We start from the raw sequence: 27,832 nt of genomic DNA on the forward strand, positions 1-27,832 counted from the left end.
TTGGCGATACCTTTCCGCCGGCTCCTGTTTTCGTTGATCTCTAATTGAATATGGGGATAAAACGGGCACGCACCCGATACTTTATCCCCGGAAAACCTCCGATGTGAAGCAAAAAATCCAGCACGGACTTTTCGCTCCAAATTGAATACCCCCATAGACTCAACTCGTGAGCTATCTGTCATCAAAGGTTACAACAGACAATACACTTACACTTGCCCCCAATGTGGAGCATATTGCCTTAAAAAATATCTAAATAGAAAAAATATGCATTATGCATTCATCATATTGTATACCCAACTGTCAATCATCTTTTGGCTTTGGATTTGTATATTTACTGTGACTAGTACTAGATATGAATTTGCGGGAGGACTTGTTTTGACTTTATGCAAAGTTTCACTAATCACTATTCCCCCCCTTTTTTATTTTTTAAACGCGTGTTTGACCTCTAGGCCAATGGAATGCAGGATATCTAAATCACTTATGAAAATGCACAAAATACAGATTTGAAATAAGAAAAGTAACAAATCGTTCCATTCAGTATGGACAAAACAGGCCCCAGAAGATTGTACTCCAGACACCTGCATTTGTCACTGTAATAAACCCGCAGACGGAGCAGAGCAATGCACTGACCACCCTGCAGTTGCACTATGCATTGCAGTTTTCTAGTTATTTGACCGTCATATACCTACTAGTGCAAAAGTTTTCCCATATTCCCTTTCCCTTTTATACCAGTTTAGAGAACGGCCAATAACATGGTGCTTAAATGTATTCGTTTTTACAGCACAAGATAGAGGTGTCTTGTGTGAGATCTGAGCAAAGTTTACTTAGGAGTCAGGACACATCTGCACATTATGTGAAAACGAATGATCAGAGGGTGCCAGCAGAAATAAGTGTTACCTGCTGCATTGAAGCTTTTCCCTTTATTCAACAATAAGTAATTAACTCATACTTGCCAACTCTCCCTGATTGTCAGGGAGACTCCCTGAAATAGCAGCAATCTCCCTGACTCCCTGAAAAGTCTGCCAATCTCCCTGATTGCATCTTACCCCCATTATGAAGCTATTATATATAAAAAAAATCAGAGATATATAAATTAAAATTGGATCATTAGTATCATTTTCCTTCATTGGTTATAAGGCACAATGGCCCTCATTCAGACCCACTCGCAAGCGGGCGCACGTACGTTAGGCGTACGTACAAAAATATTTAAATTCAATGGCTCGCTCGTATTTTCGTTCGCATCTAAAATTCCTCCCTAAACTCTGACGACCCCTCCTCTAACTAACGAGCGTACGAAATAGCGAGCGTACATCCCCGAAATGGCTTGAAAGGAACGCACGCACAAGTATAAACAGGAAGTGGCCTTGTCAGATGTCGATTACCTGCTCCTTTATTCTGCCTACCTCCCTCAATCGTATCATGCCAATCAATGTATCAATTAGCTTAATTGTTTGTTTTTTTTCAACACAATGCAAGAAACTTTACTCTTGTCCGTGTTTGTGTTTACCCGCAGAATACGTACGGATGAAACATTCGCTTTTATTGTTCAAAAAACATGTGAACCACAATTAAACAATTGTTCTATTGCTGTGGATCCCCGCATATTTCCCTGGGTTCATTTCTTTATTTAAATTTGCTTACGCATGTCACTGCATCAAGCCTATCATAACTCTCCAGAGATTTCTGGCCCTGTCGAACACATGACTCATACACTAACCAATAAAATTGCTCCTGTTAATTTCCAAAATACATTAGCCAATCAGAAAATTTTTACACACTTTATCAAAAATGATTTTTAAGAAAAACACCATTGCCATCATGAGAGCCTCCGCATTCACCAGGCGCGAGCTGCTGGTGCTTACGGAGGTCATGGATCGCCGGATCACCAGCCAACCTCAACCCATGACCAACCGGCAGAAGCGCTCCGCGTATGCGGAGGCACGGTCCCGCCTGCGGTCCTTCGGCTCACGCCGCAACATCGGGCAGCTGGAGCGCAGGTGGTCCGACCTGCAACGGCGAACGCCCCGCTTGCTGGCATGCTTTCGCATGCAGATCCTGGAAAGTAAGTGTTATGTATTGTGGCTTTAATGTTTGTGTTTGTGGGGCAAACTGCGTGTGCATGTTTTCCTGTCTGTCCTATTTATTATTTGTACTCATATCTGCGTGTGCATGTTTTCCTGTCTGTCCTATTTATTATTTGTACTCATATCTGCGTGTGCATGTTTTCCTGTCTGTCCTATTTATTATTTGTACTCATATCTGCGTGTGCATGTTTTCCCTCTATTTCTGATTTATTCATTCTACTCCTATTTGGCTTATTTTTTGGGTTTTTTTTTTTTTTTAGTTTTGGTCCCCGGATTTGTCCATAAACTAACCGCAATTTCTTTGTCATATTTTAGGGGGACAGCCAAGACTCCGCCGTCACCGTCCGTCCAGACGGCGTTCCCGGCCACTATCCCCAACCCCCAGCCAACACTCCACCCCAAATCTTTCCCCTATTCCCCACTCCTCCCCATCCTTCCCAGACCCTCTCCCGGAAATGTCGGGCCTCCTTCCCCTCCGTCCCACTTCCCCCTCTCCTCCACCCACCCCTCTTCCAATTACCCCCTCCCCGGAGTCCATCATAACTCCTCCCCATTCTTTGGGGAATGACGGATCCTCCGAGGAGGATCATGGAGGCATTTCCGGAGCTCCCGTTTTGGCTCCCGGTATGTTTTTATTTTGTTTTTTTTTAAAGCACAAACTGTTTGTATGTAATCATGTGTCGGGCCTTTCTTCGTGTTTTTGTGGCTTGACTTTTGGTGATTTTGCAGTTTGCCTTTACCTCTTCCTGGTGATTTCAACATACACATATCACACCTGTGGGAATTTGTACATAGGCCTTGTATTTTTGGCAGCACCCCCTTTTTTATTTTTTTTTTAGGTTTAGGAGTGATTTCGTTGTGTTTTTGTTTTTTTAATGTGGATTCCCTATTGTTGTATTAACCCACACACTTTTCTCACCCACAGAGGAACAGAGGCGTCGGCAAGAGGTGGCGGATTGTGTTGGCCAGATGCGGCAACATGTAATCGGCATTCTGGTGGCCCTCGACCGGCTGTCTGGCCTCCTTCGCCAGTAGTTATTTTATTTTTGTTAACGTTTCTAAATAAATTTATTCAGACAAATATACGTTCTGGCTCATTTTTAAATCCAAAACCAAGATAGTTTAGCATGACATAAGTAGACTGTTCCTGCAAGGATTTCCCTTTTTTAAACGTTAGATTGTGTTTTGTCTTTGTATGTCAAACAGACACAAGAAACACATAACAGTAACAATGTCATTTCCCTTTTTGGGTGTAGTGGCAATTACATATTTCTACATTTTACAGGTTCCTAGTTGGTGCGCAAGCTGCTTAGGCCAATCTTACAAATCCCAAGGTTGGGCCAGGCTTCCTTTTGGTGTGGGTTGGGAAGCTGAAAACATATTTCAGTTTAGCTCAACTGGCGTCAGTACTGGATTACCCCTTAGTCAAATGTAACTTGTGTTAACCTGGTTACACTTGCTGTTAACGTCCCAAAAAAGGAAGACCATTTCACTCTCCAAACATTTATTCACAACATAACAGAGAAAACAAAGTGGTCACTCCCAAAAAAAGAACACAGTGATAAATTCAAATACAACACATACCAAGAAATAATTAAATAAAAACAAAAAATCAAGAACTGGTTGACGAAGGACCATGCCAACATGATTCCACAAACATGGCGTTGCAATATGGGTTCCAGAATATATGCCCAAAAGGACCAGATCCAGGTTTGGTAAGGGTAGCAGGAAGTAGTGAGCGTTGGAGTGCCAAAGATTATGTGAACAAACAGAAGATGGTGAGAAAAAAAACACAAAATTAGATGTTCGCAAACAAACACAAACACATTAGGTATAAACACTGTAGTTTTGTTACAACTTACCTAAAAAATCTGGCCACCACATCATCGCGTATGGCCCCCCCACATACTGACCTCCGACCAACCTCGGGGGGGCCATCCTCAGGTAAGGCATCCTCTGGCTGCATTGGGACACCACTCCTTATGGCAATGTTGTGAAATATCCCACACAGGACCACAATTTTAGACACCATATCCGGCACATACATGAGCTCGCCACCAGAGCGGTGGAGGCATCTGAATCGGCCTTTTAAAAGGCCGATACAGCGCTCCACCACTTGCCTGGTGGCTGTAAGTGCGGAATTATACGCACTTTGTGGCCCTGGTGTGGGAGCCAAATAAGGAGTGAGCAGCCAGGACATGCAAGGGTATCCACTGTCTCCTGTGAAAAAAAATAGCCAACATCAGGAACACTGTGTATCAAGCTTAACATTGTTATGTACTAAAGGTCTCCACTTACCCAGAAGCCACGCATCACCAGCTTGTAGGTTGGTTAATTTCTGCCATATCCCTGATTGCCGGATGACGAAGGAGTCATGAGCACTTCCTGGTAATTTAGCATTCAGGGACAGGATCTGGAGGGAGGCATCACATACCACCATTACATTCTGGGAGTGATAGTGTTTACGGTTTCTAAATATTGCCTCCAGCCGTGCTGGAGGCTGAAGTGGTATGTGAGTACCATCCACAACCCCTATGATGTGTGGGAAGCCAGCTATTTGGTAAAAATTGGCCTTGGCCACACTAAGGGCACCCATATCCAAAGGCATTTTAATAAAATGATGGAGGTGCTTGAAAAGTGCCTCCATCACTGCCCTCAGGATCCGGGAAAAGGAGGATTGGGAGATGCCCGCCACTATTCCCACCGTTGTTTGAAACGATCCTGAGGCACAGAAATGTAACACCGCCATAAATTGCGTCAGTGGTGGTATTGCTGTTGGACTGTCAATTTGCCGCTCAAGATCACTTTCTATTAATGAGAGAGTGTCTATGATGATTTTGGGAGGTAGACGGTAGCGTCTTAAAACCTCATCATCGGGCATTCCAAAAAGGGTGACACGTGTTCGAAATATCTGGGGCCTTGCATGCCTACGATGCCTACGCCTGGGACGAGTTTGAGGTTGGTCGTCTTCCGGGAGCAGGGCCAGAACAATTCGCCCCAGATCTACCTGAAATTCAAAGTTTACAATGTAAGGCTTTTGAGCCACCCCAAAAGTAACATAAAACAACTTAGCTTTATGATACCATCCATAGCTGCTTACATGCCGGGGTATTGTCATGATACGTATAAACTGTAAAAAAGCCAAAAATGAGACATCAAAAATTTAGAGGGTGATTTTTTGTTTGTCAAATTGGTGCAAGCCAACACATAAAATAGGCGAAACACACATTTGGCCATCGATGAAAACGACATTGCACACCGTACGTCAAATAGGGGTCAAATGGACCCCAAAAATGGAAAAGGGAAAAGCAAAACTGGTTTACATGATGAATAAGCCTCGAAAAATGCGTTAATTAGTTCGCAAATGCAAGTCACTACACCAACAGTCAAAAATGCGTTAATTAGTTCGCAAATGCAAGTCACTACACCAACAGTCAAAAATGCGTTAATTAGTTCGCAAATGCAAGTCACTACACCAACAGTCAAAAATGCGTTAATTAGTTCGCAAATGCAAGTCACTACACCAACAGTCAAAAATGCGTTAATTAGTTCGCAAATGCAAGTCACTACACCAACAGTCAAAAATGCGTTAATTAGTTCGCAAATGCAAGTCACTACACCAACAGTCAAAAATGCGTTAATTAGTTCGCAAATGCAAGTCACTACACCAACAGTCAAAAATGCGTTAATTAGTTCGCAAATGCAAGAAAAAAAATGGACTTATCCAACTCGAATATATAAGATTTCCAACAAAAAGGTCTTTGGGTCCGAAAGCCAAAACAAACTAAAATAGATGAAATTAGTGTAAAAAAAAATATATAAAACCAAAAACCAGAAGTAGACACCAATTGGCCACAAATTAGACTGCACAAAACTTACCAAATCAGGAAACGATGGAAAAAAATAATCCAAAAAAATGCGAACGGAAAACCAAAACAACTGTAGCAAAACAAAAAAAAAACAAACTCCGCCAAATCCTCCAACCGCAAACAACCAAATCCAACCAACTTAACCGCCAACAATCCAACAACGCAACCTCGACTCCACACACACCAACCCATAAATAGTGTTCATTTTCCCGCACAAATTAAGGATGAATCATAGGGACGCACAATCAATGATGCGGCCGCAAACTAAGGACGCATGTATAAATACGTCACGAAATCACATTTAATTTCTGGTTGATTTCATTCTGGAAGCAGAGACATGGCTTCAGACCAGGGAAACAATGGCCAAAAATCCGGCGGTAAGGCCTTCATGCATTTTGTCTCAATGATTCTTTTAAAACATAATATTGTGCAAGTTGTGAAGTGGCTAAATCTGCATATTTACCCAAATAGGTGAGGAGGATGACATGGAAGAGACTGCTGGCCCCAGTCAACCCGCCAAAGCTGCCAAAAAAAAAAGGCAGCCACATTTCACAAGCAAGGAGATGGAGGTTTTGATCCAGAAGTGCGTTGACATCCTGCCCCAGGCAGCCAGGAATATGAGCCAAAGCCAGAAGTGGAGAATGTGGGAGGAGGTCGCCGTTGCTGTCAATAGGGTGGGTGATTATGTCCGTCTAGCCCGGGATGTCAAACGGCGGTAAGTAAACACTTTCCCATCCTATAAACAAACCCCATTGTAAAACAAAGGATAATGGTTCCAATTTCATTCCACAGATGGGCAGACTTCAAATATCGTCTCAAGCAAAAACTTGCCGACAGGGCTAGGCATGCAAGGGGGACAGGTGGGGGTCCCACCCCTGTGTCATTGGAGTTGACAGACTTAGAAGAGCTGGCACAGGGGTGTGTGCAGGCTGTGGAGGTGTTTGGCGTGTCCAACATGGATACGGACATGCCAGACTTTGCGGCTCCTCATGTTGGCCAAGGTAAGTCTTGTGATGTCACCAACTCTGAAATGCTATTGTGCCAATATGTAGATTCTAATGTGAGTCTTTTCGCAATTTTCCTAACAGAGACAGAGGCGGATGAGTCTGCTCCAGAGGGGAGCCTTGGCCGCAGAATTTCTGCTGGCTCTGCAGGGGAGGAACCAGTACATCCGGCTGAGGACCCTGCAGAAGCCAGTCCAGGGCGTGCCCCCTCGCAGGCAGTGGGCCTCCTCACAGAACTCAATTTTAAATCGGATTTCCATACGGAGATTCTGCAGAGGATGGACGCCAGTCTGATACGGGTGGCTGAGGCCCTGGAGCAAAATGCTGCGGCCAACGTGACCATTGCTCAGGCCCTGGCGGAAAATACCAGGGCCAACATCCGCATCGCCGATGCCCTGGAGCAGCTCGTTCGCCAGCACATGGTGGAGCCGACCTCCCTTCCTGCCGGAACATCCGGATCCTCCACCTCTGGCACAACATCAGCCAATCCTCCAAATGTGCCTAGCCCTGTGCCTAGTCCAGAGGCCACAACATCTGCCTCTGGACAGGCCAGCCCGATGGCATCCCGGACCCGGTCTGGCGCCCACCCTCACCCAGCCAAACGGGCGAGAAAACGGTGACAGCAATGGCGACTTTGCCCACACTCCTTCTGTGCTTGGCTCATATTCCTTTCTGGTCAAAACTTCCCTCTCCTTTCTTGTGAAATTTTTTTAAATTTGGTATTTACGTTTATGTTACCAGTTTTTTTTTTTATTTTAACAAATATCTTTGCCACAAAAAAAAGGCCAAAAAATATTAGGCCAATTTGTTTGTGTTTAAACAATAAATTTAAAACAAAAAACTGACATTGTATTGTGACATTATTGTACAAATGGGTTACATTTAATCCTGGCCCTAAAGGCAAAAACTGACCCTCTTAAAAAAAAAAAAAGGCCTCTTTAAGGAACGTTTAAAAAATCACATAGCGATGCAAATTCCACAGTAAACCAAAAAAAAGGGGAGCTAATTAAAACATGATGACATTATTGTTACAATAGGCCATAACCAACAAATTGTGGCCAAAATAAAACACCCAAAATGTACGCTAATTGATTGTGTAATCATGACATTAGCAGCTCTGATTTCCACCTGCGTACGCTTTTGTGCTATCCCAATAAACTGCTTTCCAAACACATACCAAGCCGGTTTTCAATCCAACACTAATTACTTTACTGACCAGCCGCGATTAATCGCAGCACCATCCTTGAGTCCCGGGACGGAGGAGAAGGCCATCGCCAATGTGGTCGAGTAATCCTGACCCTAAGCTGTGCGAGCATTTTGAAGGGAAAGCGGATGTTCCAGTGACGTATGAGACGGTCCGAACACATTTCACGTTCGCATCTGCTAATGTATGTACGCCCCAAAAACGTCTCGCCACGCCTGCGTTTTTTCATCTCCACCCCCGTCAACACCCAAAAACGCCCTGTTCTGTCAATCACATTTGACATGTCACTTCCTGTACGCTATTTTAGGAACGAGAGAAAAAAAGCTCGCAATCTGCCGTACGCACATGCGCAGTGTAACACCAACGCATGCGCGGTTAGTCAACATCGGAACGCAACGAGCGTACTGTTGTTAACGTGCGGCTCTGAATGAGGGCCAATGATCCCTATGGCTACATGTATTTTCTGAAAAGTATCAGTGTGTTTTCATCAACAAGTAGATCTTTCTAACTGTTTTTGGGCTCGTTTACATGTGGATGTAAGTCAGATTTATGACACGTCTCTCAGATGTAGCAGTACACGCCCACTTTACCACCGCACTCATAGGTATTGCTTTCAGAATCTCCCTGAAAAGCTTTTTCAAAAGTAGACAAGCATGAATTAACTTGTTTTATAGTTTCTTATTTAGTTATATCATTGGTTATTATCTTACAGGAGTGAAATTAAATAAAAACAACTTTCCAAGCCATTTAGGGGTAAATTTACTAAGATGGGAGTTCTATCTAAGAAGTGATGTTGCCCATAGCAACCAATCAGATTCTACTTCTCATTTGGGAAACAGTCGGGAAGCCGTTGGACAGAATCCCGACCGCCGGCTTCCCGACTGTATAATCCCGGCAAGGGTTAAATGACAGGTGTCGAAATCCCAACGCCTGTCGTTTTCCCTACTCTACTACTCTGGGAGACCGACACCCAGCTTACCGATCGAAGGTAAGCCGGGCTATGAACGCGGACAGCTGCGCGGGGGGGGAGGGTTAGGTTTAGGGATCCCGGGGGGGACTTAGGGTTAGGTACCTCCCCGGGAGGTTAGGTTTAGGCTAGGGGAAGAGGGGGTTAGGGTTAGGCTAGGGGAAGGGGGGGTTAGGGTTAGGCACCCACCCGGGGGACTTAGGTATAGGCGGCGGGGAAGGGGGGGTTAGGTTTAGGCACAGAGGGGGGATTAGGGTTAGGCACTTAGGGGGGAGGTTAGGGTTAGGCACCCCTAAGGGAGGGTTAGGCTTAGGGTGTAGAATAGGTTAGTGAATACTTACCTTGGGGCGATCTGGATTTTCATCCTTGTCGGGCTTGTCGGGCTGCCATTGCCATGCAGCCGGTGGTAAATCATACTGAATCCTTTTCATTTATCTAGCACCTTCTAGAATATAGTACCTGCAATCTGATTGGTTGCTATGGGCAACATAATTTCTTAATAGAACTCCCATCTTAATAAATGTACCCCTTAGAGCAGTGGTTCCCAAACTTTATTAAATCACGGTGCCCTAGAGTATCAACATTGTTTTCACGGCACCCCTAAGCCAAAAGTTTGTTATTGAGAAATTCAAAAATGCAGTAAAGTAGTAAAGTGAAGTAAATTGTGCCTACCTGTCATCCTTAGGTTCAGTTATGTGGTGGTGGACAGGTTTGCACTTCTGTTTGTCCACATATTTACATTACATTTACCATAAATAATTTGATTTGGTGCTGGACCACCAACCTGAGGGCACCCCAGGGTGCCACGGCGCACAGTTTGGGAACCACTGCCTTAGAGTAATGGAATCGGTATGATTTACTGCCGGCCGCAGGTTGCCTAACCTTAACCCCCCTCTAAGTGCCTAAACCTTCCCCACAGTCTAACCCTAAGTCTCCCGGGGGCGGGGTGCCTAACCCTAACCTCCCCCCGGGAGGTGCCTAACCCTATCCCCCCCTTCCCCTAGCCTAACCCTAAACCTCCCGAGGGGGTGCCTAACCCTAAGTCCCCTACGGGAGCCCCTAACCTAACCCTCCCCCCCCCCCGCGCGCCCGGTTTACCTTCGATTGGGATGCCGGGCTCCCGGCGTAGGTAAAATGACAGGTGTCAGGATTTCGACGCCTGTCATTAGACCCCTGCCGGGATTAGACAGTCGGGATGCCGACGGTCGGCATTCATACCATCGGCATCCCGACTGCATACCACAGTGACATCCCCTGATTCTCTACTTGCAGTCTCACTGTGAACTACTTTGCTAAATCCAATAAGCAAATAGTATACCTATAACTACAATACAGTACATGTTAATAAAAGAAGCTAATCTCTAGGTATACTCGTAATATGTTCAATGTGGATAAAAATATAATGATGAAATAATAAAATGCAGAATACTTAGGTTTAGGCGCTGTAGTTTGGCAGTGTCTCTCCTGTAGTGGAGTGCACATTGTGTTTCATTTGAACAGATGGTGTGGTTATGTCACAGAAGGAGGGCGGTGTGGCCGTTGCCGCCACAGATCGCGAGATTCTCCATGTTCACTGGCCGCCGCAGCCTGCCCGGCTCTGGAAGTGTGTGAGGAGACATGCACAGCTTCTTGCAGTGCAGGAGTTGCCCAGCGATGCAGATCCCTTCCATTCTCAACAGGACCAGATTAAGGTTTGTGGGGGCCCCAAGCAACTAAGTTGTGGGGGCCCCACAATAAAACTGACACCCCACTCTACGCCGCGCCACTATTCCACCAATAAAATTGACACCACAAGCACCACGCCACTATGCTAAGCTAAGCTATGTAAAATGATGTATTTCTTTTTCAAATCAATTTTTATTTAAAATGATAGTGCTCCAATGTATACTAAATAATACAGACTTTAATGGAGTATCTGAAAAAAATATATATATATGTGCTTGCGACTCACTGTGCTTTGTGGGAGCACAAAACTAGTCCTCCTTGCAACCCCCAGCCCGCATTCGTGACAACGATGCAAACACAGCAGCACGGTCCTGGCTAAGGTGGCTGGCGGGTACTCATTCCCTTGGTAAGAGAGAACCAGACACAGACCCAGCAGCGCACAATGCAGGCAGGGGCGCCGAGAGGGGGGGGGAGCGGGTACAGTTTACCTGGGCCCGGGCTTCCAGAGGGGCCCGGCACTTCCTCCCTCCCTCCCTCTGCAGCAGCCCAGCGCTGCAGCGGGAGATTGCTTGCGGCTGCTAAGTAGCAGCCACAGCAATCTCCTATGCCTGAAGGGGGGAGCGATCACACTGATCGCGCCCCCCACTGGCTTTGCGCCGGGCTGAGGGGCTCACATACGTGAGGACATCATATCCCATCAGGCCCTCAGCACTCCTGCCCCTCCTTTTCCTGAGCACCCCTCCCCATCTGTCTCATCAGTATGCAGTCGGGAAACCGGCTGCCTTAATACCGACACCCAGCTTCCCAGCTGCTTTATCCCAGCGTGGGATAAATGACCGGCGTCTATATCTAGACGCCTGTCATTTACCCGATGCCGGGAGACCGGCGCCCGGCATCCCGATCGAAGGGATGCCGGGCGCCGCGAGCGGACAGCCGCCGGGGGAAGGGTTAGGTTTAGGGCACCCGGGGGGGACTTAGGGATAGGCACCCCCCGGGAGGATTAGGGTTAGGCACCCCCGGGGGGAGGTTAGGGTTAGGCACCCCCCAGGGGGACTTAGGCAGCAGGGATGGGGGGGTTAGGATTAGTTAGGCACTTAGAGGGGGAATTAGGGTTAGGCACTTGGGGGGAGGTTAGGGTTAGGCACCCCTAAGGAGGGTTAGGGTTAGGGGGGTAGGTTAGGTTAGTTTATACTTACCTTAGGGACGATTGGGATTTCCAGTGCTGTCAGGCTTCCGCTGCCGGGCTCTGCTGATCTGTCGGGCTGCCGCTGCCGGGAGTCGAACTACCGGCCATGCGGCAGCCGGCATTCCATACCGATTCCGTCTCGCCAACTCTGACATCCTTCTCCCCTGTTTCTGGAGAGGAAGTCATGGCCCTCATCCAGTCCTCCCCTCCTTCCACCTTCCCCCTTGACCCTATCCCTTCTGTCAGGTTTCGGCCTAAGATCAGCTGTTACTACCACAGCACCGACTTCCCCTGACTTCTCGTGCAGTCAGACATCAGGTGCGGCGGCGAGTGACGTGCTGAGGATTATGCCTTAGGTGCACTTGGACATCCATGTGCTGCTCGATGATTTGGTTAATGATTGCCGTTATGGGCGCAGCCATGACAGTCTTCATCACCTGACTGACCCTTCGTCCACTGGTAGCATGGTTGTTGTCCGCTTACGCTGACCTCCAGTGGACTGCTAACTTGGGGTATATTACTTTGCTCTGGACAACAGGAAGTTGACTGTACAATGTAATTTCTACTAGTGTTTGCTTGCCGTCACTTCGTTCCAGGTTTCCTTGCTATTCTGCTCTCGAGTCATTTCTAGTTTCTCTCCAATGACAGCGGTGCATCTGATACCTTGCCCGCGTACTCAGTACAACATCTGAGTACAACTACAGTGTCACATTCCTATGCCAGCGGTGCATCTGACACTTTGCCCGCGTACTCAGTACAACATCCAAGTACAACTACAGTGTCACTCTCCTGTGCCAGCGGTGCGTCTGATACCTTGCCCGTGTACTGAGTACAACATCCGAGTATAACTACAGTGTCACTCTCCTGTGCCAGCGGTGCGTCTGATACCTTGCCTGCACACTCAGTATAATATCCAAGTACAGAATCCTCGCTAGTGCTTCCATTAGAAGTACACTTACCTGGGCCTCATCGGTGTTATGTCCCTCAATTTCCCACCTGTATCGGATACCTGAACAAAGGGCGATGACTTGCTTGTTGGGTGCAGCTTAAACCCACTTCCCGCTTGGAGGGGTCACTGGTGAACACCTCCCAGCAGGATAGATTCTGTGCCTTTGGTCAGGTCTCACCAACATCCGATACTTGTGGATGAGGAGGACATAAATCCAGGCCCCTCGCCTCTGATTCCCTCCACAACCCGGTACCTCAGCTTTCAGCTCCTCAATAGGAGATCCTCCTGAGCCAGTCGTGACACCTTCCCATTCCCTCTGTTACCTGTCTCCTTCTGCCTGTCTCCATCTAGCCCGCCTCCTTAATTTTTCCCTATCATCTGGCACTGTCCCTTCTGCATTCATACATGCCTTTGTCTCCCCCATTCTTAAAAAACTTAACATTGATCCTAACTTTTATGGATCCTTAGGCTAATCCATGTAAACCTCCTAGAACCTAGGGTAACGAGGTCCTCCGCCACTAACAGCCACCTGTTGTTCCCTTAGAACTAGAAGCATTCACCAGTACTTAAGTGGCCATCTGGCCTTAAAACTCGGAGTTGTAGTAGTTCACATGGATTACCTGTGGGAACCAGAGAATAGCATGAGATGCTGAATACTAGTAAAAAGTCAGTGGAGCAGTCTGGGAGCCGCTGGTGTGACTATGCAGCCGGTAGTGCAACTTGGAGAATTGATGGAGTGGCTTGAGAGTCGGTGGTATGGCTTTGAAAGCTGAAGTTGCGGCCTTGAACCGATGGTGCGGATCAGAGCTGGTAGTAGAATTTGGAGTATTGATGGAGCGGCTTGAGAGCCGGTGATGCAGCTTTGAGAGCCAATGGTGTGGCTTTAAGCGCAGATGGTGCTGCTTTGAATGCCAATGGTGTAGCATTGAGCTGGTGGTGCGGTTTAGGGCTGGAAGTAGAATTTGGAGAATTGATGAGCGGCTTGAGACCCGATGCTCCAGCTTAGAGCCGGTGGTTTAATGTGGTGAATTGACGGAGGGGTTTGGGAGCCAATGATGTGGCTTTGAGAGCCAGTTGCAGCTTGATGGCTGGCAGAGTGGATTGAGACCCATTGGATCAGCTAGGGAGTCGGTTGCAGCTTGGAGGCTGACGGAGTGCTTGAGAGCCGGTGGACCGGCTAAGGAACTAGTTGCAGCTTGGAGGCTGATAGAGCGGCTTAAGAGCTGGTGGAGTGGTTAGGGAGCCGGTAGTAACTTGGAAGCTGATGGAGTGACTTGAGATCCGGTGGAGCGGCTAGAGAGCCAGTAGCAGCTTGGAGGCGGAGTGGATTGAGAGCTGGAGAAACAGGATTCACAACAGGCAAGATAACAATAAAGCTGACCATGCAGCAGAGCCGAGGGATCCACAAGGAATGCTATAGTCGGCGAGGTGGCAAAAGACCAGCATGAACAAATAAGAAAAGGATCCAATCATGCTGCATTGTGGTTCACATATGACATCCTATGGCGTCTGGATCACCTAGCAACCAACGGAACGACTCCAGACGAAATACAGGAAGGTGAAGGTACATTGCTGGAGGGAAATAAGTCGTGACTGCGACTTGTAACAGAACCACCAAAACCCGGTTTGTCAGAAAAATCCCGTAAAAAAGCCCTCTTCAGTCTTGGAGCATGTAAAGCACTCTCAGGAACCCAGAAACGTTCATCTGGGCCATACCCCTTCAAGTGAACCAAAAACTGCAAACGGCCTCTGGAAATCTTAGGGTCCAGGAACTTCTTGATAACAAATTCATGTTGCTGTGGACGACCACCGAAGCAGGCCTGCATGGAAATTTGCCTTTCAATTTGACAGAGCTGAAGACTGGTTTTAATAGGGAAGAATGAATAGTGTTATTAATACAGAGAGATGAGTAATTGAAACTTGAAGGCCACTGGATTCACCTGAGCAATGATGCAAAAAGGACCATAAATCTCGGACCCAATTTCTGAGTAGGTTGGAGAAGCTTGATATTATTGGTAGAAAACCAAATCACCCTTCCTGAATGTACATGACCTCCGATGCTCGTCAGCTGACTTCTTGGAGCAGAGAGAAACTTTATGAAGACTTTGATGCACCTTGCTCCAAATACGACAGAGCCGAGAGACAGAAGGTGAATCAGGCAATTTGGAGAACCTGGAATTAAACAAATTTGCTCTGGGATGTTGACCAGTTATACAAAAGAAAGGAGAGACCGAAGATGCTGAATGACACAAGTTGTTAAATGCAAATTCCGCGAGCGGCAGATGAGAAACCCAGACGTTATGGCATTTGGAAATGTAGCAGCGTAAATATTGTCCCAGAGACTGGTTGGCGCGTTCCGTTTGCCCATTGGATTGAGGATGATTCTGAAGAAAGGCTGAGGCAGATGCCTAACGAGGAACAGAAGGCTCTCCAGAACTGAGCAACAAATTGTGTTCCCTTTTCCAACAATATGGGTCTGATTCAGATCTGCTCACTCGATGCAGACACTCGCTCCCTGTGTAAGTAAATTCATCAAGTGACGTCAAGGCAGGCACTCGCATGGCAAGGCATAAGCACGCCCACTATGTCTTGGCGAGCGATCACTTTGACGCCCATCAGCCCGTCTTTAGCTGCCCACTAGCGTACGTCATCTCCAGGAAGTATATACAACTATCGGTACATCGGGTTCCATCGGATCTGACTGCAGCTCTTGCGGTTGACAGTACCCTACCACAAGCACTGCGAGCAGTTCAGTGTAAAATTCAAGCAGGTGACATGTACTATGACGCTGCCTGTTAATTATGCACACCTCTGAAACGGCATGAAAACACTCTGGGACACCTGCGTCCGCCACTCCACTTCCCCGTTACTACTGGCCTGCCCCTGTTACCACCCACAAACGGCCTCTCCTGTCACTCATTCCACTGGGCTGTCTGTGCTGGGCGAGTGAGCACATTTCGATCACTCGTACTGGTGTGCGCACACGAACTACACGCATGCGCATATTAGCAAACATCGTCAGCAATGAGCGGCTGCTTGCTAGCGAGCAGGTCTGAATCAGGTCCTATGTCCACAGGCAATCTGGCACGTGAAAGATATGCTGGAGGAACAACACAGAGAGGAGTTCTTTGGCAGTGGGCAATTTAGACAAAGGAATAAAATCTGCCATTTTGCTGAAGAGGTCCACAACTGTCCAGATAATGGAGCATCGAGTAGAAACTGGGAGGTCGACAATAAAGTCCATGGCAATGTGGGTCCAAGGTTTCTTAGGTATAGAGAGAGGAAGTAACAAACCTGAAGCGGCTGTCCGAGGCATTTTATTTCAGGCACAAACCTCACATGCCAGGACAAACTCGTTAAAATCTTTGGTCAGAGAAGGCCACCAAACTGAGTGGAAAAGTAATTTCAGAGTCTTGTTAATGCCAGGATGACCAAAAACTCATTGAGAGTGGAAATCCAATAAGATTGACTTCCTAAATTTTTCTGGTACAAACAAAAGATCAGGAGGTTTATCCGGAGGTGTTTCCAAGTGACAGGCCCGAATAAGCTCAGCCAAATTCCGGGTGATAGCAAAGTGAATGTGAGAATTAGGAATAATAGGTTAATCAGAGACAGTGGTCTGTTCTTGGACCTCTTCTTTTCCTTCTATATACGTCCTCTTTAAGTGAACTTGTCAACTCTTTTCATCTCCAATATCACCTCTATGCTGATGATACTCAAATCTACCTTTCCACCCCTGACCTCTCCCCCTCTCTCCTCACCCATATCTCCAACTGTCTCTCTGCTATCTCTTCCTAGATGTCCCAGTGCTTTCTTAAACTTAACATGTCTAAGACTGAGCTGATCATCTTCCCACCCTCTTCCATTACCTCACTTCCCACAATTTCATTTAATTTCATTATCTATTGTTGGCACAACTATCTCCTCTAACCCCAAAGTGCACTGTATTCAAGTTATCCTAGACTCCTCCCTCTCCTTTAAACCACACATTCAGCACATCTCACAGTTCTCTAATTTCCATCTCAAATTTTTTTCCGGGATTAGACCCTTCCTCACCCTGGATGCTACTAAACCCTCATCCACTCGCTGCTCATCTTCAGAGTGGGCTACTGTACCTTCTCCTAGCTGGCCTCCCAGTCTTACACCTCTCTTCACTACAATCGGTCCTCAATGCTGCTGCTCATCAAACATTCTATAACTGCTTCCCCTCTCCTTCAAGCCCTACACTGGCTCCCCTTCCCCTTCAGATGTCAATTCAAGGTTCTTACACTCGCCTACAAAGCCTTCACCCAATCCTCTCCCACTTACATCTCTGACCTCATCTCCCTTCACATTCCCGCCTGTCCACTTCGCTCAATAAATGCATGCCACCTCTCTTGCCAACTGACTACTTCCTCCCACTCCCACCTCCAAGATTTTGCCCATGTTGCTCTCTACCATTGGAACTCTCTCCCTCTCCCTATCACACTCTCCACCTCTCTACAAATCTTCAAGAGGGCTCTCAGGACCCACTACTTCATCAAGGCCTTCCAGCTCTCATCCTAGCCCACTTCATGCTCTTTCCTCCCTATCTACCCCATCTGTGTCATGCCTGTCTGTTTGCTCCTCCCCTTTAGAATGTAAGCTCTCACGAGCAGGGACCTCTACCCTCATGTGCTTCTCCTCACTCCCCAGTAGGGTACCTAACACTTGACTGCTAACTCCCTGCTGCTTATTCTGAGTGTTTTAATCGCTATTGCAGCAATGTATATAAACCATGTCCTTGTCCTGCACTGTAATGTACTGTAAGTTACTAAGTTACTTGTTTCTTGTTCACTTATTAATTTATGTACTCTGTAAGGCACTACAGAACACTTGTGGCGCATATAAATAAAGGATAATAATAATAATAATAATAATAATCATAATAATATGCAAACCATTTAGTTTGCATACATCTCAGGACCTAAAAGGAGGAATAATTTGAGGATTAAGAGATAAAGAGATATGCCTCCAACTACAACTTAAGTTTGTAAGAGTGTCTAGTGATTACCATCTGCGGCTGGTGGAAGGAACATTCCTAGGGGTATATTTACTAAAGTGAGAGTTTTTAGAAATGGAGATGTTGCCAACAGCAACCAATCAGATTCTACTTAACATTGAACTAGCACCTTGTAGAAGATAATAGCTAGAATCTGATTGGTTGCTATGGGTAACATCTCCACTTATAAATCTCTCACTTTAGTAAGTATACCCCCTATAATCTATTTTTGGTGAAGATACACAATTATCTGGCTAACTGTTAAAACAAGGATGTGTTTGTGATTAATTGCATTACCCATATGGTTTATTTAGGATTTTGTTTAGAAATGTATACATGTTGGGAATCTGAATTGAAAATAACCACTTTGAGAGGAATAAGAAACACAATGCCTAATTGTAAATATTCGGCATATTATTAAGAGGGCTGATTGAAAAGTAATGAGACTGTCTCTGTTTTTCTGTCCCATAGGTAGACGTGGCAATGCTATGCTGATTAATGTGAAGCTCATACATCGATGTGTCTGAACCTGCGGTTGGACTGCCTTAGTCTTCTTGTTCGGTCACAGCGAGTGGAAGATCTTCGTACATTTCGTCATTGCGGATGAGGAAGACGTGTCTGTGAGATTACGTCAGAGATGTGTGATTGAATTTTGTGTTAAACTTGGATAAAGCGGAAATAAAACTCATGAAATGTTACGGAAAGCATGCGCTGGAGAAACAATTAGCAATGCTGCAGTCTTTTCGGTGGTGGAAGCACTTCAAAGAGGGTAATACGCGAGTGACTGATGAAAGACCATCCACCGTGGTAACCAACTGCAACATTGGCAAAGCTGCAGAGATGTTGCAAAATGACAGAAGGTTAACTTTATACAAACTTTCGGCTTCACTTGGCATCTCATTCAAACTGGTACAGCATATTGTGCAAAGGAACTAAAAATGCGTTGCATATGTGCCAGGTGGGTTCCCAGAAATCTCACAGAAGAGCAGATACGATGATGAGTTGAATCGTGCAAGAACACCGTTCGAATGTCGGAAAGGATACCCGATTTCCTGACACTGGATTCGTCATTATGATCCGGAATCCAAACAACAGTCCAGTGTATGGGAACACGCGAATTCGCCTCCGCCCAAAATATTCCGTGTGATTCCTTTGGCATGTAAAGTCATGCTTCTGCTGTTCTTTGATGCACATGGTATGATCCTACAGCACTGGGTTCCCTGTGGACAGACAATTAATGGTGACTACTATGCAAACATCCTGAAAACCCATTTGTGTGGAGCCATGAGGAAGAAAAGATCAAATTTTCTGAAGAAACAGTGATTTTTGCTCCAAGACAATGCCCAACCTCATGTTGCATGTTGCATTGACAGCACTGAGTGAAATTAATGGGACAGCACTGGAACACCCTCCTTATAGACCGGTCTTGGCACCCTGTGATTTCTGATGTGATGCCACAAAACTGTCTACTGCACATCTTTGAATCGTGTTTAAATGCTGCAAAAAATGTATTGAATATGAAGGACGCTACTTTGAAAAAGAATAATGTGTAGAGACTCCTGTAGAGTCATCTTGATTGTGAATAAACAAATCATTAATTTTTAATCTTCCCTCGTATTTCACATTTCTTTTTTGTGGTTAGTGTCATTGTTTTGGGCATTTATATTAGGAGAAATGCTCAGTGCCCTGATTTTGGAAATACTTTGTACATGAAAAAATAGCATGATCACTGGATTGCAAAAGTGACTGTGTATCTAGTATGCAATAAATCACAGCAATAATTCAGTTACTAAAACTACACCAATTATCCACACATTTCATAACCAGAAGGCAGAAATCAAATTTTATATGGAATATTTATCTCCATATGAGAAACTAAAGATCTAAATACCTGTATTTTATACAAGTGTGTATCTGTATCCCTATTATAAAGATAAGGACAGCTATGAATTTAAATATACAGTATCTCCTTCTTGTGAGAAGATACAAAATAAGAGACACTGATAATATTTTAAAAAAAGTGATTTAATAAACTAATTTTAAGTCATATATTTATATTAAGGCTGAATAAAAAAAAACAGCATTCTACCACAGAGAATTCCCGCCGGGGAGGCATGGTGTTTTAGGGGCTACACCTCAAAAGCTTTTAGATGCACCTGAAATTTGGCATGGACGGGTAGAACTGTCACCCAGTGCTGCATGCCAAATTTTAGGTAGACGTACTATTTACATGTGATTACCAAACAATGGGTATGCCCACAGTTACATCTTTGATACTGGAGCTTCCTGTTGTAAAACTGCTTCCTGTTTTCTTTTAGATTCACTTTTTCACTATTTTAACCAGGCGTGACAATGACTTCATCAGTGGGCATTTTTCATTGCCGGACCCGGAAGCCACGGCGCTGCATGTGGTGTTGGTGGGGTATAAAATTAGTACCATATTTAATGCAAATTTGTATCCTGAAGACGATGTATTAAACATCGAAACGTTGGCAGATTTTTCCTGCGTCTGCGTGCTGCTTAATGCCAACGTCATGAGCTGTATATTGAGAGCCCCAGTGTGGAGCATCGATGAAGGGCACCTAGAACTGGTATTATAATTACATGGGAGGGCCGCCTGACTGGTAACTCTATATACATATTTATTTATTTATATATATATATATATATATTATAAGGCTGCATCTAAAAAACGGAAATCTCCATAGAGAATTCCGGAGGGGGGGGGCATGGTGTTTAAGGGGCTACACCTCAAAAGCTGTTGGAGGTACGGAGTTGAAATTTGGCATGGCCAGGTAGAACTGTCGCTCGGTGCTGCATGCTAAATTTCAGGGCAAAAACATAAAAAATGAGGATATGGGAGTAATCTAAAGGTCCAAATGTCACTTTTTTCTAACACTCTCAATTAGGACAACTTTTCTGCTGTTCTCTATGTGGGATTTTTGGGAAGGCATAACTCAGGGTAGGGGGCGAATTTTGACTTGGGGTTTGTTTTATTAGGTAGCTATTGTGCCAGGGTACGTGCTTTTGGTGTTCAGGTAAATTAGAAAGTTACAGTTTTTAAACTACTATCTTAAGAAAGGGACTCAGCGGCAGGGGAGGAACCGGTGGTGGTGTGGGCGTTGGCGGCGGGCATGGATCCGAGAGGATTCAGTCTATGCCTGCCATTGTGCAGAGTTCGTCAGCAGTGCCCACTTCAAAAATGGTGCCTCAGCGCCATTTTGAAATTCAAAGATGACCACCATGTGCCAATCATGGCTCGCAACGTCATCAGTGGGAGTGCCGGGTCCGAAAGCGGCAGCATCGTTAATTGGCTGCCACCACCCAGACGAAGACGCCAAAGCCCTGATGGGTTGGCGCCCGCCAGGCGAAGACTCAGAAGCCGTGGTAGGTTGGCACCCGCCAGGCGAAGATGCTAGGTGTCCTAGTGGGCAGCGGCCATGCAAAAGAGCTGACATGGCTGCCGAACACTAGTCAAAAACGCCGAAGCCCTGGTAGGTTGGCGCCCACGAGGCAAAGTTGTCAAAGCCCTGGTCGGTTGGCATCCACCAGGCGAAGACGCCAGAAGTCCTAGTTAGTGGCAGCCATGCAACAAAGCTTACAGGCTGCCACCCACTAGATGAAGATGCCAAAGCCCTGTCAGGTTGGCGCATGCCAGGCAAAGATGCCAAAGCCTTGGTGGGTTGATGCCCGCCAAATGAAGACGTCGAAGCCCTGGTGGGTTGGTGCCCATCAGACGAAGACGCCAGAAGTCCTAGTGGGCGGCGGCCATGCAAAAGAGCTGACACAAGCTGCTGCCAGCTAGGCGAAGACGCCAAAGCCCTGGCAGGTTGGCGCCCGCCACATGAAGATGCGGAAGCCCTGGTGGGTTGGCATCCACCAGGCAAAGATGCTAGAAGTCCTAGTTGATGGCGGCCATGCAAAAGAGCTGACACAGGCTGCCACCCACTAGGCGAAGACACCGAAGCCCTGGCAGGTTGGCACCCGTGAGGCGAAGTCGCCGAATCCCTGGTGGGTTGGCGCCTGCCAGGCAAAGATGCCGGAAGTCTTAGTGGGTGGCGGCCATGCAAAAGAGCTGACACAGGCTGCCACTTACTAGATGAAGATGCCAAAGCCCTGTTAGGTTGGCACCCACCAGACGAAGACGCTGAAGCCCTGGTGGGTTGGCGCACGCCAAGTGACTTTTGTCCAGGAATGATGATGTTCGTCCATGCAAGATGACGTTTTGCCTCTTTCTGAGTACCGTTTTTTTGGAGGGAAAAATCCGAACTCCACGTGCAAACTCGAACCTATCCGAGCCTGCACATCCCTAATATATATATAGCAGAATAAGCCTGGCACTCAGGACGATGAGGGTAGGAACGCGGGTGCCATCCTAAAGAAATGTAAACACGAAATCCTTCTGGCTTGGGTATGCACCCAGCACAATAAAAAGGAAGGCGGCACTCCAATGGGTGAATAAAGTCAATATGTATTAATAATACAACAACATGATAACATCCATGTGTCAACGTTTCAAGGCTGTAAGCCTTTTCATCAGGACACGCCTTTGCACCCATTGGAGTGCCGCCTTCCTTTTTATTGTGCTGGGTGCATACCCAAGCCAGAAGGATTTCGTGTATATATATATATATATATATATATATATATATATATATATATATATATATTGGACCATTCTATTACAATAAACATGTTATTCACAAGTGATATGATAACTCTGTATTTATTATATGTTAAAGAATCACAATAGGTCTGGAGTCTCCAAGATAATTGCTCTTGTGTGGAGATTACAAAATACGAGAGTTATTAACTCTATATATCCACACAGACACACTATTGGCCTGATTCATTAAGGATCGCTATTGTGATCTCAGCTCTGTAGTTGCACACAGGTCTGCTGCAAAAATATGCTAATGAATGCTATCGCAATGCCGTCTCATTGCCAGCATAGAGACGCCCACTGCCTCCCACTACTGCTACTGTATCTCACATCCATAATACCTTGCAGTCATGCGTATACATCTGTAACATTGAGTACAATCGGTACCTCACGCAGAATTCCAGCAGCCCTGACCTTACTGAGAAATTGCTAACTTTGTTGTACGCAGTGAGTACTCAAGCTGTGCATGCAATCACAATGGCATTCAAATGGTCAGGCACGCCTGCGTTTTTCCTACCCCCCCCCCCGTCACTACCCCCAAATGCTCACTGCCTGTCAATCACTCTGCAATGGTTCTGCGTGGTATCCGTGATCACACTGTGATCGCATTGGTGCCTTCACGCACATGCACTGCAATGCTTACGCATGCGCAGTACACAACAATCGGCTGTCTCCGTACGCTTTAGCAATAGCAATCCTTAATGAATCAGGCCCTATATCCCATACATGCTCAGGAATATTATTGAGTAATTAAATCAAATATTGAGGGCTAAAATTTAAAGGTAGAGATGTCTCGAAGCTTATTAGAGAGAGAACGTGGAGAGAGACAAAGTAGGCCTACTAACCAATCAGCTTTTAACTGTCATTTTACAGACTAGTAGGTGATTGGTTGGTACTTTATCTCTCTCCAAACTTTGATACATTCCCCCCAAAGTACCAATGACAGTGGACATTTTTTTAAAAAATTCACTTCCTGCACACTCTATAATTGTTTTTAAAATTATTGTGCTCATCTTTAAAGATATGACGTTCTAATCTAAAATCAATCTAGTGGTCCCCAGTGCACTACATACAAGGAACTTACTTGCTCTTTTTTTGCACTTTAACTTTACATGAGTTCAGTAGTAGCACCTCATGTAGGAATTTTGGAAGTATAATTAAACATATACTGTATGTATACAGTTATAGGAGAGTTTATTTCAGTTAAAAAATAGTATATACAATTTATAAATACATCTCTTTGCACTGTAGGCAAGCTTCAGCCCAGTGCCCCCCCTTATGTACTAAGGACATGTGCTTCCTGCACACAGGAGGGTAACACACATATACACATATACAGCACCAAGTAACCATAGCGACAAGGGACAGCTAGAATAGCAGGAAAGGACAGCAGCACCTATTGCATCCTCTGCCTGTGGAGCTAGCACACGGAGGGGTTGGGGTACAAACTCTGGGGAACATGACAATAAAAATTTTATGGAACATCATAAGCAGCAGCAAAACTCATCAGAGATTACCCTCCACACACACACAGCAACAATAATGACCCCACTCCCTCCCCGACACTCACACCATACACAGCAGCATGGCAAGGGCACAGTCCGGACAGCGCCCTCCACCCATTGAAAAACATGTAAACTATACAATAGTGAGTACGGTAAGTATAGAATAAGTAGCAAGAGATTAGTTACTGTACCTGATTTAGGATAAGTAACAATGTAGACATCATCATCCAGCACTGTGAATTCATTTTCTGCAAAACTGAGAGCCTTTTCTGAGTATGATCCAGGAGAAAAGTTTACTCCTTTATATGTAAAGTATTTAAATGACATTTGTATCTATGAATGAAATAAACAAAATTATACTTATTTAGACTCAGTTGATAAAATAACACATAGTTCTAATGAAACAGAAGAGATTATTTGCATCTTTGACAACATACAAAATAATCATAACATAACATGTTCTATATTAACATGCCCATTTAGAATGCCCACTGTAATTTAACTATTGGCAATGGTTTAGGTTTAAAATGTATAAAAAACATAGAAAAAATAATGTAAAAATTCTAAATTAAATTAAATGTAGACAAGGATAGGAAAAAATACAAGACCAAGGTGACCAGCTTAATAGGATATAATACATGAATCCTACAAATGCCATGAAAATTCTACCCAAATTTATTACATAGACATTTGAAATTGAAACAATCTATATATATATAAGCTTGCCTATCTATAACTAGAATTATTCCCAAATCTAGAGATGTGCAGGCTCGGTTCGGATTTTCCTGCCAAGTTCAGATTTTTGCCACCAAAATTGGATCTCAGAAAGAAGCAAAACGTCATCTTTCTTGGAAAGTCCATGAAAGATGATGTTTGTCTTTCATGGACATCATCTTTCATGGACAAACATCATCTTTTATGGACTTTCCATGAAAGAATATGTTTGTCCATGAAAGGTGACGTTTTGCCGCTTTCTGAGATTCGATTTTTGGAGGGAAAAATCTGAACTTGGCGGGAAAATCCGAACCAAACTGAGCCTGCACATCTCTAACCATAACCTTTTGTAACAAAGGGTATTATAGTTTTCAAACACTCATAGTATATTCTAAAGTTGATCAACTAGATTTGTAGAAATCTATGAATCATGAGAAGCTTTCAAATATTCTTAAGGTAAGGTAATAATTTTCTTGTGCCCTTTTTGACCAGTTAACAACATTGGCTAACATTATTGCTGTGCCAGAGCCATGTAGTGATCCACTTTATGTGCTAACTGCAGGTCAATCTAAATGTTGACCTTAAAATGTATACAAAAATCTTAACTTACAATTTTCCTTCAATCAAGTAGACTTAATAAATGGCCATCAGGTCCTTGATGAATGGGACAGACCATTGACCTTATCCACTCAATTAATCAACAAAAATGCCCTTGTTGAGATATAGCAATAGATGCCGAAAATGTTTTCTATTGTATTTCTTGGCTGAGCATGGTTAGGATGCTCAGATCAATGAGTTTTAAGGGGAAGTTTCTTACAGGAAACCTGGCTTTATAACGTTCTCCTACTGCACCATGTTGTTCAATGGTGTCAGCTCAAATGAGATGCACGTGGGCTGCCCCCCTATTCAATTACATTTGCACTGCTAATCGAATCCCTTGCAGCCAAGAATCAACGTCATTCTTGCATTTCAGGTGTTAAGGAAAGTGTTTGGAACACAAGATCGCCTTATACGTGGGTGATGTTCTTCTGACATTCTCTAATCCAACTTAATCTATTGCTCCTCTGCTTCAAGAAATTGAGTCTTATGGTCAAATTTCCTTTTAACTATTTATTTTACAGGGGGACTACAGGCACCTGCAGGCACCTTGTGATTCTCCAAGTACCAGCAAGCGGGGCAGGCTAGCTGAAACAATAGTATTTTTCTATCTTTTACACCATGAACTCAGCACCACCAGGGGTGCCCAGCATAGCCCAGGCTATCAGCCTGGGCCTGGGGTGTCCCAGGAGGGGGAACCCCTTTATTGGGGGGTGCCCACTTCCCAAGGAATCCCCAGTCTCGGCTGACTAGCTAGGGATGCTGAATGCTTCGGCCAGGGGTAACAATATAAGCGTGTCTCCAGGCTGTGGTATTACATCCCCTCTAGAAAGCGCCTGGTGCTGGTTGTGTAAATTATGGGGGACCCTTATTTAATTTTTCCCCCGTATTTTCACAACCAGGTCCAGCTCAGGAGCCCGGTGCTGGTTGTGTAAAATACGGGGGACCCCTACATTTATTTCCCCTGTATTTTTCCAACCAGGACCGGCTTAAAAGCCCAGCGCTGGTTGAGTTTTGGAGGGGGGGGGGACCCACGCCATTTTATTTTAATCTTTTTTTACACTTCTATGATTCACTTGTATGATTCAACCAAAGGCTGCTACCATGGTAACATGTTGCTGGTTGGCTGAGAATTGTTGTCACTCAGCCAGCGCTTTCCCATAGACTTCAATGGGCCCATTAAAGTCTATGGGGACATGTTGATTGGATGAGAGACAGCCATTCTCAGCCAACCAGCGGCCTTTTACCATGGTAGCGGCCACTGGTTGGATGTGACAGTCTTCACTCCGGATCCAAAACACTGGTGATCAGACACTGCAAGGATGGTGTTTTGTCCCATTTTTGGATCCATGGTGGGCAAGAAGATCTGAGGTGGAACCCAGATCTTCTCAAAACAGGTAAGTTCAGGTGGGTTTGCTTTGCAGGAAACCGGATCCGCTCATCTCTAGTTGCCATGTACATGACTGGTTGAACTTTCACAAAACTGTAGCCCAGTGACATTGAAGGAGCGTTATTAATGGAGGAAAAGAAGACTGGGGTGACAGAAAAGCTCTGATTTTCACTGTTCGTGGAAGTGCCAGTATATGGATGTCAGCCTTTATTTTCAATGGGATGCATTTGACACCAACTATGTGCACTTATACAGAATAGTGCATTTATAGATGCAATTCTATCAATGTAATAAAAATATTCTAAATAACATAGGTGACACGATAGAAAGACTGTCCCAAAGATACATTAGTCTTATCACTAATTTATAACCACATGTAAGAAACAGTAGCCCTGATTCAGAACCGGACGCTCTGACAGAGCGCTCACTCTGAATCAGGGCCGTCCTTCTTAATTTTTAGAGCGACCTCCTGGTCGCTCGTATAGCTGTGGGTGACCACCCACAGCTATAGCGAGCAGCCAGGAAGATGGTCGCGATGGTCAAGACCATCGTGACCATCGGGCTTGCGACGAGACCCTTGTGGTAGGGTCTCATTGCCACAAGCCCTGGAGTGCTTTCGGCTCTATCAGAGCCAAGAGCACTCCCACTGACATCACTTGTGATGTCAGTGGGGCCGGCCCCAGACGGTAGGCGTTCCCATGGGAACGCCTCTGTCTGGGCAGCCACGCCCTCGGCACACCCACCAAAGGGGACGTGCTGTCACTCAACATCGACAGCACACCCCCTTTGGTACAAGACCCAGAGCGACGGCTTGCCTGTCGCTATCCGGGTCTCGCGCAGGCGCACGACGGAGCCGGCTCCATCATGTGCATGTGCACTTGGCCACCATCGACCCGCTTGTGAGCGTTCAGCGCTCGCGAGCGGGTCTGAATCAGGCCCAGTATTCTTTCCACCATTCACACTGTAATGTGAGCCCGTAGTCTGGCTAATGTTAATGCAAACCATTTATATAGAG

At 45.4% G+C, this 27,832-nt stretch overlaps 1 protein-coding gene across 1 annotated transcript in view; it reads right to left on the reverse strand.

Moving 5' to 3' along the window:
• The window catches only part of LOC148508415 (sulfotransferase 2B1-like), a 92,003-nt gene that overhangs the window by 62,377 nt on the left and 1,794 nt on the right, over positions 1 to 27,832 (reverse strand). Inside the window, exon 2 of the mRNA XM_088444466.1 lies at positions 24,308 to 24,449. Within this exon, the coding sequence (XP_088300592.1) occupies positions 24,308 to 24,443 (136 nt within the window). The 5' untranslated portion in view covers positions 24,444 to 24,449. The remainder of the gene's footprint in view (positions 1 to 24,307; positions 24,450 to 27,832) is intronic.

The sequence above is a fragment of the Taudactylus pleione genome, unplaced genomic scaffold, assembly GCF_031769625.1.
Source record: "Taudactylus pleione unplaced genomic scaffold, aTauple2 ptg000366l, whole genome shotgun sequence".
In the NCBI taxonomy this organism is placed as follows: Eukaryota; Metazoa; Chordata; class Amphibia; order Anura; family Myobatrachidae; genus Taudactylus; species Taudactylus pleione.